This window comes from Odocoileus virginianus, chromosome 23, assembly GCF_023699985.2.
Source record: "Odocoileus virginianus isolate 20LAN1187 ecotype Illinois chromosome 23, Ovbor_1.2, whole genome shotgun sequence".
NCBI lineage: Eukaryota > Metazoa > Chordata > Mammalia > Artiodactyla > Cervidae > Odocoileus > Odocoileus virginianus.
Window position 1 is genome coordinate 34,609,850 of NC_069696.1, and position 13,794 is coordinate 34,623,643.

A 13,794-nucleotide genomic window follows, 5' to 3' on the forward strand; every position below is an offset into this window, starting at 1 on the left:
TCACTATCATTATTCTGAATTATTATTACTTATCTTATTTCTGGTAGGTTGTCTGTCTCTACTTCACTTAGTTGTTTTTCTGGGTTTTCATCTTTTTCCTTCATCTGGGGCATGTTCCTCTGCCATCTAATTTTGTCTAACTTTTTATGATTGGTTTCCATCCTGCTGGCTTCAGGATTATAGTTCTTTTTGCTTCTACTGTCTATCCTCTTGAAGCTATCTAAGAGACTTGTGCAGGCTTCCTGATGGAAGGGACTGGCTCCTGCCTAGTGGTAGGTGGACCTAGGTTTTGTCCCTCTGGTAGAAGGGCTGTGCTCAGGAAGATTTCAAGCTGCTTGTCTGCTGAATGATGGGGCTGTGTTCCTGTCCTATTGGTTGTCTGGCCTGAGGTTTTCCAGCACTGGAGCCTATAGGCTGTTGGGTGGGGCTAATGGCAGCCTCTAGGTGGGCTCATGGCAATGAATGAAAACTCCCCAGTCTTTGTTCCTGCAGCCACTCCGCATCTCCACTGGAAACCTTTCAATACTATGACGTAGATCTGGTCCAGTCTCTTACGGGGTCACTGCTATTTTCCACTGGGTACTGGTGTACATGAGACTTTGTGTGTACCCTCCAAGAGTGGAGTCTCTGTTTCCTCAAGTCCCTTGGAATTTCGGCAATCAAACCCTGCTGGTCTTAAAAGCCAGATTCTCTAGGGGCTCTTACTCCAGTTGTTGGATGCCCAGGCTGGGAAGCCTGATTGTGGCTTAGAATTTTCACTCCTGCGGGAGAACTTCTGTGGTGTAATTGTTTTCCAGTTTGTGGGTTGCCCACCTGGTGGGTATGGGATTTGACTTAACAGTGATTGTGCCTCTCCTACCAACTCGCTATGGCTTGTCTTTGGAAGTAGGGTATCTTTCTTGCTAGGTTACAGGGCTTTTTTTTTGTTAATTGTTCAGCAGTTAGTTGTGATTTTGGTGTCATTGTAAGAAAGAGTGAGCTCCTATCCTTCCATTTGGCCTTCTTTGAAATGGGTGTATAAATTATAAACATAAAATTCAGAGAGAATAGAGATTCTAACAATGATAAACAGCAGGGACATCCAGGAATGAGAGATAAAGTGGGGAATGACACTTGTCCTGGAAGGAAGGCATGTCAATCTCAAGGTCTTAAAAGACAAACATGAGCAAAGAGAAGAGCTTAGAGGTGCAAGTTGTTATCCCATGACACCTTCCGAAGGTCAGAAAGAATGACAGAGGGGGGAAGAGAAAGGCGGGGAAGAGGTGATGAAGTCAAAGAGGAACATTTCAGAATTCAGACACTAGAGAATGCAAAGATGTTTGTAATTAGAAAGCCCATGGGATGGTCACATCAATGAATGGGGAAGATAAAGCAGAAGTGTCAGGGCCTGGAGGGAATGCAGCAGAGGAACTGTGTGATGGATAAAACCGAATTCACTAAAGAAGGCAGCACAGTTTGGATAGCAAGGCAAAGTCATTGACCTGGTGCTCAAATCCCTAAGGATGATGAGAAAATGTATAAGACAGTGACATGGCCTTGATAAGGATGAAGATGGTGTCAGTGAGCTGATGGACTATGCTTCAAAGGAGCTGGAGAAGGACACCTAGAGAGAGACAGGTGTGAGCTGCCTAAAGATGAGGGAGGAAAAATCGCAATGTGGTTAAGATTACAGAGAAGGTTGGAAGTAATCTGGATGTTAATAGGTCACCATGAGGCTGCTGGTGGGGAGGAGGATTCACTCCAAGAGGAGGATGAAGAAGGAGCCCATCCAAAGTTGACATCCTAATATGGTAAGAAGGACCTCAAAGTGTTTTTGTTTATCCAGTGGGCTGGCGTTTTGGATTCTCTAGGTTTTCAAGTAAGAAGCAGGAAAGGGGAGAATGACTATCTTGAGTGTGTAAATATCCTTACTATGAAATAAAAGCTAGTGCACCTAGTGCCAAAGCTATAAAGGAAATGAATCCCAAATATTTACATTTATATCGAAGCTAATGGTTACCATTCTTTCCACATCCTTTTACTCTTTAGAAATTCAATTCTAATGATCAGACTAAAGAAAATAAAAAATAAAATGTATACTGTTATCAAATTCATCTTCTAAATAGCTCAATTTTGGATACTGAATTTCATTTTCTCCTGACTTTTGACTTTTGACATTTTCTTCTGACTTTTATAAAATTTATTGTAACACCTTTATAACATCCATATCCTATTATGTGAATGAAAGGCAATTTTGGCAAAGGGACAATGTGATTCTTTAATATGAAAATATTCTGTTATACTAACAAACACCAGATACTATTTTACCCAAGCAGTCAAAGAAGTGTTTCCCCATGCCCTGAATTAAAGAATTCTATTATGTTCTCTTGTGCCATGAGGGACTTCTGCTCTTTACATCCATAAAAACTTTGAGCTAATCTTGCCTAGTTTCTTTTACCTTTTAGGTTCCAAGCAAAGCCAACAATAATTAATGTAAATTAAGCATGCTGGCATGGACAACTGCTCCTTATCAATCAGTCACACCATAAAGGTGCTGCACAGAATCACAACAGATAAGCTTCCAAGTCCGGGGAAGTGGTCATGAAGAGGTCAAATATATTTAGATAAGAGTCAGTGACATGCACTGCTGTGAACAGGTCTAAAACTGTCTGTCATATAACTCCAAGAATTCAGATGAAACTGGTCCTCAGTGCTCTAAGATTTCTGGGATGCTCTCACAGAATCACATCTTTAGTTAGACCTCCTGGCTTGGACAAAGACTCATTTCTCTCAAAGTCAAGGTTATTAATAAAAGTCTGTCCTGTTCAATATAAAAACCACTAACCACAAGTGGCTATTGAGCACTTGAAATATGACTAGTCTCAGGTTCGCTGTATGTATAAAAAATACTCTGGATTTCAAAGATTAATTATAAAAAGAATGTACATTATCCTATTTATATTATTACATGTTTAACTTAATCAACTTTAATAACTACATGGATACCGGGGTTCAATACCTGGGTCAGAAAGACCCTCTGGAGAACAGAATGGCTATTCACTCCAGTATTCTTACCTGGAGAATTCCATGGGCAGAGGAGCCTGGCAGGCTAAGTCCATGGGTTGCAAGACTCAAATACGACTGAGTGACTAACACACACACACACTAAAATGATAATATTTTATATATATTGAGTTTTAAAATATATTATTAAGTTCACCTTTTTTATGTTTTAAAATACGGCTACCTGAAAATTTTAAATTATAGATTCTGGTTCTCATATTTCTGGGCTGGTCTGGGCTTTATCCCAGTTTTGAGATGAGCCACTAGGAGGCAGTAGAGTGCAGTGATTAAGAGCAAGGGTACTTGGTCAGGAAGTTTGACATTTAATTCCCACAAATTCTATTTCTTCACTAAGGGACCTTGGCACCTAAATTATCTTCTCCAAGTCTCAGTTTTCTCACTTATAAAGTAGGAAAAGTGATACTGCTTTTCACTTAGGGTTGATGGAGTCTAAACTGCCCACATCTAAGGAGACCACTTGGGTTCTCAGAATGAGCATGAGTTCCAGGAGGACACAGTTTTTAAAAGTTATCTGCCTAATGAGAAATAGATAGGGCATGAGCCTTAAATAGTAAAATGGATCAAATAAAAGCATTTAAAATATTCTCATCTTCTTGAGCTTCTTGATGAAAGTGAAAGAGCAGAGCGAAAAAGTTGGCTCAACATTCAGAAAACTAAGATCATGGCATCTGGTCCCATCACTTCATGGAAATTAGATGGGGAAACAGTGGCTGACTTTATTTTTGGGGGCTTCAAAATCCTGCAGATGGTGACTGCCACCATGAAATTAAAGACTCTTACTCCTTGGAAGGAAAGTTATGACCAACCTAGACAGCATATTAAAAAGCAGAGACATTAATTTGTCAACAAAGGTCCATCTAGTCAAGACTATGGTTTTTCCAGTGGTCATGTATGGATGTGAGAGTTGGACTATAAAGACACCTAAGCGCAGAAGAATTGATGCTTTTGAACAGTGGTGTTGGAGAAGACTCTTGAGAGTCCCTTGGACAGCAAGGAGATCCAACCAGTCCATCCTAAAGGAAATCAGTCCTGGGTGTTCATTGGAAGGACTGATGTTGAAGCTGAAACTCTAATACTTTGGCCACCTGATGCAAAGAGCTGACTCATTTGAAAAGACCCTGATGTTGGGAAAGATTGAAGGCAAAGAGAAGAAGGGATGACAGAGGATGAGATGGTTAGATGGCATCACTGACTCAATGGACATGAGTTTGGGTAAACTCCGGGAGTTGGTGATGAACAGGGAGGCCTGGCGTGCTATGGTTCATGGGGTCGCAGAGTCAGACATGACTGAGCAACTGAACTGAACTGAACTTATGCCTTTGACCTACTGCTACTTAACAACAGAAATATATTAAGGAAAGCAGAAGTAAAACTCCAAACCTAAATGTGGGTTAGTTCTGCTATTTTCTGGGTCACCTTTCTCTGCTACTAAAGGACATAATGAAAACAAACTTTACAGTTTCCTGATGAAAAACAGGAAGGTCTTCCTTCCTCCCCAAAGGTAATCAATCACATGCCATTTAATAACTAAACATTAAGTAATATTTGGATTGGCAAGCTCTTTGGGCAGCATGGGTAATGGAAAGTGAATAAGACAGGGCATGCACTCAATCCTGGATCAGCTACAGCCTGGGCCAATGTCACATGAAGTCTTCAAATCTTGGTTTTTTTCATCCATAATTAAAATGGGGATGAGGATGACAATGCCTCTCACAATAGTTTTAAAGATTAAATTAAATAGTGGATACAAAACCCACTTGTCTGTAAACTGGAAAATATTACATAAGTATTAGCTACTATCATGATTTTATTCTACTGGATTCTAAGACTCATCTACACAGACGGAGCCGCTGTGCTCTCTGGTTAATATAAAGAGCAGAAGGTAAACAAGGGTGACTTTGTACCTGACTATTAACCTATCAGGACCTTGGTTCCTATTCTTCCCTATGTATTTTAAAAAATCATTGGGAAGGCTTTATTTTTTTTTTTTAAAGCACTCAAATTCTTATACAGGTATGAAGCATTATTGGTTTGGATAATCATTGAGTTGATTTTACTGAAAAAGACAGAAAAATCTTATGTTGAATATCTAGGAGTCCCTCCTACTGTGAAAAGTGCCATTGCTATGCTCCAAAAAATATTTCCTTGTGCCCTTAACTCACATACACTAACTCAAGATAATAGGGGCAATAATACGCCAATTGAAAAAGGAAAGTTGCAGTATGCATGTCTTGTTCAGGCCTGGGTAAGATGAAATTTAAAAGCATCTGTGCCATCATTTTCAAGTAGAGCCACATTCAGCACAGTGTGATAATCACAACTGCAGGAGATCATTCCCAACAAGTACTATCAGTTTGTATTCAGGCTGACAAAGGTGGCTTCTTTGTTAAAAAAAAAAAAGAAAGAAACTCATCTGCAGTAATTTTTAAATCAGTACTATTTTTGAAATGCAAGTATTCTAAAAGACATGAACAGGCTTTATCCACCCATTAATTATTAGGGCTTTAAATTGGACATATACAGATGCAACAATGACTTCTATAAATGAGTCCTTAAAACTTCACATAAATAAATAAGAACTCATAAAAACATAAGAGTAAAATAAAAGCATCCTATTGACCTGTAAATAGCTACCTACATAACTGACACATTTTCCTCACATCTTTTGATTTCATGTTATTTACTAAGGAGAACATACTGGTACTAAAAGGCTTTTCTGTCAGTGTGTACTTCTTCATTCTTAATTGTTTCTCATCACTTTCAATTTATACAGAATTTTAACAAGCTTTCTAATTCTTTTTAGACCATACAGCCTGCAGGACCTTAGTTCCCCAACCAGGGATCAAATCCATGCCCCCTGCAGTGGAAGCGTGGAACCCTAACCACTGGATCACCAGGGAATTACCTAAACTATCTAATTTTTAAAATTAAGCTCATTTAGTTATACTTTTATACTGACTTATACTTTTATTTTTTTCATTTTATATGTAGTTTCCTTGCATTTATTAATTTTTGTGTAGTACTCTCTTGATTTACTATCCCAGTATATGGATAAAGCCCTTCTTAAACAAAACTTCAGACTTGGGATGTCACCTATTCTTTACACAATGCTTCTGTTCAAATGGGATTAAGTAAAAACCTGACTTAACAAATGAACCCACTAAGGAAAAGAACTAGTGTCTCTGTGCATATGGAAAATTCAAGGAGTAAAAAGAAAAGTGAAGAAGATGCCTTCACTGAGGTACCAAGGCAACTAAGCCAACCTTGACAAGGAAAAGATTCAATAAGACAGTAAACCAGTGGCCCTAAAAGTACCAAGTGTGCTCTCCAGAGGTTCAGAGACATAGAAACCAATTCAGGAAGTGTATGGATTGTCAGTAACCTAAGAAGCACAGATAATACATCACCAACACTGACTCTAATCATTTTTACCCTTTATTTCCATTTCTGGTATTTTAAACCTGTTTTTTAATATGTAAAAGTTAAATGCCACAGCCACCACCATTTCCACTATGACTACTGCCTTAACTACCATTGTCAACACCATCATCAACATGCCTAGACTTTACATTAACAAAAATACAAGATACAAAAGTACTCCTTTGTCTTCAAGGAGACTAACTGCACTATTAACCTTTTCCAGGGTGGTGAGTGAAAAGTGAACACCAGTGATTACACCTGGAAGGTCTTCCGAGAGTAAGAGTTACCACTAATTCCAAGCTAGGCTCACTTTGCTTCTTACATGATCAGCTGCTTAGTCTGTCTAACTCTTTGCAGGTTCATGGACTGTAGCATGCCACACTCCTCTGTCCATGGGATTTCCATGTAAGAATACTGAAGTGGGTTACCATTCCTTCTCCAGGGGATCTTCTTAACCCAGGGATTGAACCTGTGTCTCCTGCATTGACAGGCAGATTCTTTACCACTGAGCCACCAAGGAAGCCGCACTTTGCTTCTTATCTATGCCACAAACTGGACACAAACTGTGGTTATGCCTTTTGGCTGCACCTTTAGAGTACACTGCTTATCCTAGACCAGCACTTTCCCTAAGGTATATTCATGAAACACCTGAGTAACACCTATTAAAAATGATTGACTATGGAAAGTGCTATATTCCGTATTCCCTTCTTGAATATTCACAGAGCATTTAGCATGTTAAAAATGCTTGCAACAAAGGAACTATCTCTGCTTAGCTCAGCATTTCCTGAGTTCATTTGACTATGCAACCATTCTGTATTCATATCTCTCTACAGGCAATCTAGGAACATCTCCCAGAACTAATACTTCCAGAGAGACATTGGGAAATACCCTTTTGACTGATAAGGGACAGAATTAATTCAGATGAATATTACATCCTCTCAAAGCTTGGAAAACCTATTCTGCCCTAGGAAGAGAAGACAACAGCACAACCGAATGAGTGCCAAAGAGGAAAGGATTTCTTGAAATTACAAGGTCTTCTGATCAAAGGTACCTGTTCTACTTACTTAAGGAGGTTCCCGAGATTGAAAAGAGCCCGATTATGCTGAGGGTTTAGCTGGAGAGCCTTCTGATAGTACATCTTTGCCTCTGCCGAGTCTCTAGTCAGGGTTCCAAGGTTGTTCAGGGCACTTGCGTGGCGTGGATACAACCTGAAAAATTAGAAGTATTAAGCCATGATTGTTCAGAGACTTCTACATTGGTCATGATTTACTTGTTCTTCACCCCTCCCCACCCCAGGTATGCCAGAACCAAAATGAAACACTGAATTCCTCCTTTATTTTACAGTATGTCTATGTGAAACCTTTTTTTTTTTTCATTTATTTTTATTAGTTGGAGGCTAATTACTTTACAATATTGTAGTGGTTTTTGTCATACATTGACATGAATTAGCCATGGATTTACATGTATTCCCCATCCCGGTCCCCACTCCCACCTCCCTCTCCACCCGATCCCTCTGGGTCTTGCCAGTGCACCAGGTCCGAGCACTTGTCTCATGCATCCAGTCTGGGCTGGTGATCTGTTTATGTGAAACCTTTTTTAAATTTCTTTATGACTACGCTGAGTCTTTGTTGCTGTGCATAGGCTTTCTCTAGTTGCCACGAGCAGGGGCTACTCTCTAGCTGCCGTGTGCAGGCTTCTCATTGAGGTGCCTTCTCTTGTTAAGGAGCATGAGCTCTAGAGCATGAGCTCAGTAGTTGTGGCGCCTGGGCTTAGGTGACCCATAGCATGTAGAATCTTCCTGGGCCAGGTATTGAACCTGTGTCCCTTCATTGGCATATGGATTCTTAACCACTGAACCACCAGGGAAGTCCCTCTATGTCAAATCTTAACGATCAACTGTGCAGCTACACGCATGTAAAGATGGCAGGAAAGCACATATTTGACATTCAGTGGTATAAGTAAATTACCCCCAAAGACTGCAAAAATAAATATGCTGATCAATCAGGGTAAGATACTTAGCTTGGAGCCTACAGTTACTTTCAACTTCCTTTGATAGAAAATCCTCATTGCTTCAGGTGTTGAGTTTCTGGTCTAGGGGACTGCTGACCAGCTGCCTGGATAATGCCCACTATTCACACAAGATGCTGGCAATTCCTCGGCTGAGGGATCTTCATGAATATATCTGAATATTTGAAGCATCAGTGAGACCGCCATTACTGAGAAGGTGATACAAACATCTCCCCACAAAAATAATCTTCCTCCTTCAAATGGCTCTCTGTCTTGACTCTTTTACCATTTTATCTCATTTCCCCCTCTACTGTAATTTGGCACCACCTGCCCTGATAGAGTCTGGGAATGAAAATCCTGACAAATATTTAAAAATTTAAAAATGCACAATGAAGTGAAAATAGAAATCCTAATATTCAGAAGCAAATGTAAAGGACTGCATGTACATCAGCAAACCAAATTTATGCTGAGTAAGAAATGAAGAGAATCAATTTACTTCCTTAGATCAAAACTATAAGGAAGGCAAATCAGCACTGCTTCTTCAGCCACTGCTGAATTGTTTCTGCTGTGCTCAGAGCGGGCGTATTTAGCTGTAAAAGAGGTCGTCCTGTCTCTGTCACCCACAGGACTTTGTATAAGCCTGTGGAGCTGGCTTTTAATGTAGGAAAGTCAAGATAAAGCCCAAGTAATAAAAACAGGATCTGTACCTGTCAAATCTCCTGATGATCAAAAGTCATGCTTCCCCTCTCCCAGCCTGTTCCATACCTTCTAAGAAGATCAATATAATCTGGGGACAGAGGGGTTCCTATTAAAAGGCCAAGGAGGACAAGTTGCATAGTTTTTTTTTAAAAAAAAAAAAAAAAAAAAACCTTTGCATAACCCAGAGTTCATTCACCATGTAATCCTCCCTTCCCTACTTCCTTAAAGCTCAGCTATAAGCATCCCTCAGTACTTTCAGGAAGACACACCCAGTAGTGCTCCCCTTGACTGACAAAGGATAGAATCAATTTAGATGAATGCTACACCCTCCCAAGGCTTGAAAACCCTAAATTTTTCACAACAGCTTTGGAGGCTGCTGGGAGACATACATTATGAGAGGAAGTTGGGAAGAGAAAACACACACACACACTGTTTCCTTTAATTAGCAAAGACAATCTACAGGTACCTGGTACCAATCCCCTAACTCCCAGCCTCACAGTTCCTAGGGGGTCTCCATGGAGATGCAAGCTCTTGGAGGTCTCTGAAGTGCCTCTATAGGACATCAGAGCCAAGAGAAGGTGCTCTCATGCCTGACTACTCATTCCATGCCCCGAACAGCCTCCTGGGAAGCTATGTCTAAAAATTACTTTGGGAAAGGTAATGGAGAGCACATCAGAGCCAGGACTTAAGTTCTTCCAATGGAAAAAAGAAATTTTTTTTTGGATGCTGAGCAAAGCTCTCTGATGTCCTAAAGATTTAAGGTGGGGATGGGTCCAATGAACATGATGAAACAGTTGTAATTGTTTCTCTGATAACAAACAGCAACAGAAGGTCCTAGGAAACTCTGCCTTCTCAGAAGAGGTCATTTCTTAAAACTTGGTCTTTTTCTTATTTCTTTAGGTTTTGGACACCTCAAAATAAATGTCTGAGATGAAAACATTAAATTTAGGAAGTTGTTTAGTTGCTTAGTCGTGTCTGACTCTTTTGCGACCCCATGGACTGTAGCGCACTAGGCTCCTCTGTCCGTGGGATTTCCAGAATACTGGAGCAGGTTGCCGTTCCCTTTTCCAGGGGATATTCCCAACCCAGGGATAGAACTCGAGTCTCCTGCATCTCCTGCATTGGCAGGGGGCTTCTTTACTTCTGAGCCACCAGGGGAGCCCAGAGACGGGAAAGGACAGTCTAAATTCACTAAGAGCGTCTACATGGGTTCCCTGTCACACAACAGCCTCTCCTGAGGTTCTCAGTCCACCTTTTTTGACTTTATCACTGACTCACTGCCATTTAAAGCAGCTGCAGGCACTTTCAAAGATTACTGGCTACAAAAATGTTTCTTTCTTCTCTCTGTTTTTTTCAAACCAGAAACAGAACATAAGCCTACACTGAACTCTCTAAAACAGAAACAGTGAGAAGGGAAATAAAAGAGAAACAAATATAAATACCATGAGGGGAAAAATGTCTTCCGCATGTCTTGTGCTCCAAGAAGCTTAGGACAGGGCTTCATGGTCAGCCACAGGCGCAAAGCAGCTCTGCCGTAACAAAGTCCTAACCTGTCCAGGAAGGGGATTGCTGGCATTTACAGTGATTTACTGAATCTAATGCAGGAGCCACAGGAGACTCAGGTTTGATCCCTGGGTCAGGAAGATCGTTTGGAGAAGGAAATGGTAACCATTCCAGTATTCTTACCTGAAGAATCCCAAGGTCAGAGAATCCTGGTGGGTTACAGTCCATAGGGTCGTAAAGAGTCCGACATGACTAAAACAACTTAGCACACTGACTCTGTTACCACTAACAGCACTCCACCTCGAAAATGTGTGATACTGTTTATTCCTGGTAGTAGTAAAGGTCTGCTAGCAGTAGCCTCTTTTTCTGAGCTGGTTAGGCTCGCCTAATCACGAGCAAGCATTGCATTATTTATGAAACAACGCTGAATTTCATAAAAATAATTCTTCAAGAGGGCCAAGGAAAGAAAGTCACTTTTAATTTTGATGTTTATATATATGTAGACATTTTCTTAAAACATATACTCTGCTCTTGTTTACAGAAGATCTATGCAAGGACAAAACTTATTTTGTGTGTTTACTTTTTAAATTAACTTGTATTTAAATGAATGCAGGTCTAATTCAATCCTGAGGTTTCCATAAGAGGAATTTCCTACTGGAAAGATGAATAATTTAAGAGCTGTCTATATAGCTACATCAATTGTCAGAATATATGAAGTGTGCCTTGACTTTGACAACTACAGTTATGTTTTACAAAAGTTCTGGTAGTGATTATTCCCTTCCCCAGCTAAACAATCTCTACAAAAGCTCCACTGAACTGGAGGAGAGTCGTGATTTTCTTTTCAAACACATTTTTAAAAAACCAGTGTGAACAGCCACTAGGATAAGGAAGTGTATTCTTTCTCTTTAAAAAAGAAATCTAGATATAGAAATACAATTCTACGAGCCGAAGAGAAAATCGTTTCAAATATTGGTTGATTTACATTCCTGATAAGGACACATCCATTTGAGCATTGAAGGGCTTCTTACTTTTTATCTGGTAGCCTTTCCTTAAGCAGAATTAATAAAGCAGGTAGTTAAGGACACTATTATTATTCCCTTTCATTCCCAGTCATCTTATCTCTGGAGAATGAACATCAACAATATATTAACAGGAACCACCGAGGTAGCAACTGCCTAAGTGACAAACAGAAAGCAGGAAGAGAAGAAAATGGGCCCCAGATACTGAGCATGTATTAATGATACTTTACATTTTAGAGTGCGTTCTCATACACTATCTAACTTCATTCTAATTCTTCAAGTAGAATTATTGTACTGTTTTACAGTTGTGGAAAGGGAGGGTGGAGAAATTAAAGAAAAAATAAATGACTTTCTTAAAAAAAGAAATATCTCAGAAGCAGTCATGTTAAGTGTTGAAAGTCAGATAATTACAATAAATCTATTTATTTTCCCAAATAATCCATGAGTCACTCAACCTTCAGTAAAGAAATATACTGCTAACAATTAGAGCTTCCACTTAGAATTTTCCCTTGTATCCTTGGGCCATTTCATTCAGCTATGATCTTATAGAACTACTCGGTGACAGAAGCAAAATAAAGTCAATACTCAGGAAACGTGGCTGAGGTTCTCCTTCCCTGGGAAAACTTGTCTCCTGCCAGACAAAATACTCATGTTATCTCTGCAAAGCACAGTATTGTGGGAAATTATTTGGAACCAACAATATTCAGTAAGTATGCAAGGCAGTGGGGCTTCCCTGGTGGTTCAGATGGTAAAGAATCTGCCTGCAATGCAGGAGACCCTGGGTCAGGAAGATCCCCTGGAGAAGGGAATAGCAATCCACTCCAGTATTCTTGTCTGGAAAATTCCATGGACAGAGAAGCCTGGTGGGCTACAGTCCATGGGGTCACAAAGAGTCGGACATGACTGGACGACTAACATTGTGGTTTACTGTGTGATATAAGGCACAGATACATGCTCATGGATCTACTGGTCTCAAGCTTTAATCAAGATCCAGGGCTTCCCTGGTGGCTGGGCTTCCCTGGGGGCTCAGATGGTAAAGCATCTGCCTGCAATGTGGGAGACCCAGGTTCGATCCCTGGGTGGGGAAGATCCCTGGAGAAGGAAATGGCAACCCACTCCAGTCCTCTTGCCTGGAAAATTCCATGGACGGAGGAGCCTGGTACACTACAGTCCATGGGGTTGCAAAGAGTCAGACACGACTGAGCGACTTCACTTCATTTCAAAGATCCATGAAGATAAGATTCACATGATTCTAGTTTAGTTTTATATTTTACTTAGTCATTTACTTCAAATTTTGTACACTCTGTTCAAAAGTTAAGAATGATGTTCCTTTTTTACTGTTTGAGAAACAGTAAACAGGCATTTCATTGTTCAACCAAGACTGTATCATGTGCTCCAATCTGCAATTTCCTTTTCGAATATACACACCCTGATTTATTTGTCTGATTTTCATTCCACACATTAATTTATTTGAGGTTAAGTATGCTAAGGTCAGATGTTTATTTTCTATTTCCTGTAGAGGGGGAAAAAAAAGGACCTGAAAGAAAAACATGACTGGGGAAAAATTCAATCACGAGACCTAAAGTTCACTGAACTAAAAAGTACCCAAAGTAAGTTTTATTTCAGGAGTCTACAGCAGCAGCATAGTCACATTAGTTCCTGGCATTTCTCAAGTGCCTGGTTCCTTCATGCTATAAAATATGAATCATCAGGTCATTAAATTGTGCCAGAATGGCATTGATCATCTACCAGTCTGCTTCTTTAATTGTCTGAAATCACCATTGACACCCAGAAGTAAGTCTTGCCATTTTGTTTTGGTTCTGTACTTCTTCCCATTCATTAGATAGCCTTGGGGAAATAAAAACCTCAAGTGCAATTTAGGGAAACAAGACACGCTCTGCAGTGAGGAGCCAACTAAATGATCTGACCTCTCACAATGGATGTTTGATGACCTCCAGTCAGGATTCAGCAGGACTCCGCCCACCTGACTTTTCCAGACAATTTAGAGTAAAACCATGCCCTCAGGAAATGACTCATTTTAAGTGACTGAAATTTCCTGATTCCCGGGAATTTTCCTCAGGAG

The 13,794-nt window shown here is 40.1% G+C and overlaps 1 protein-coding gene across 2 annotated transcripts in view; it reads right to left on the minus strand.

Moving 5' to 3' along the window:
* TMTC1 (transmembrane O-mannosyltransferase targeting cadherins 1) overlaps positions 1 to 13,794 on the minus strand; it is a 288,889-nt gene that overhangs the window by 55,065 nt on the left and 220,030 nt on the right. For both annotated transcript variants that reach the window (XM_070453869.1, XM_070453868.1), the window contains one exon: positions 7,548 to 7,691. In XM_070453869.1, the coding sequence (XP_070309970.1) occupies positions 7,548 to 7,691 (144 nt within the window). The remainder of the gene's footprint in view (positions 1 to 7,547; positions 7,692 to 13,794) is intronic.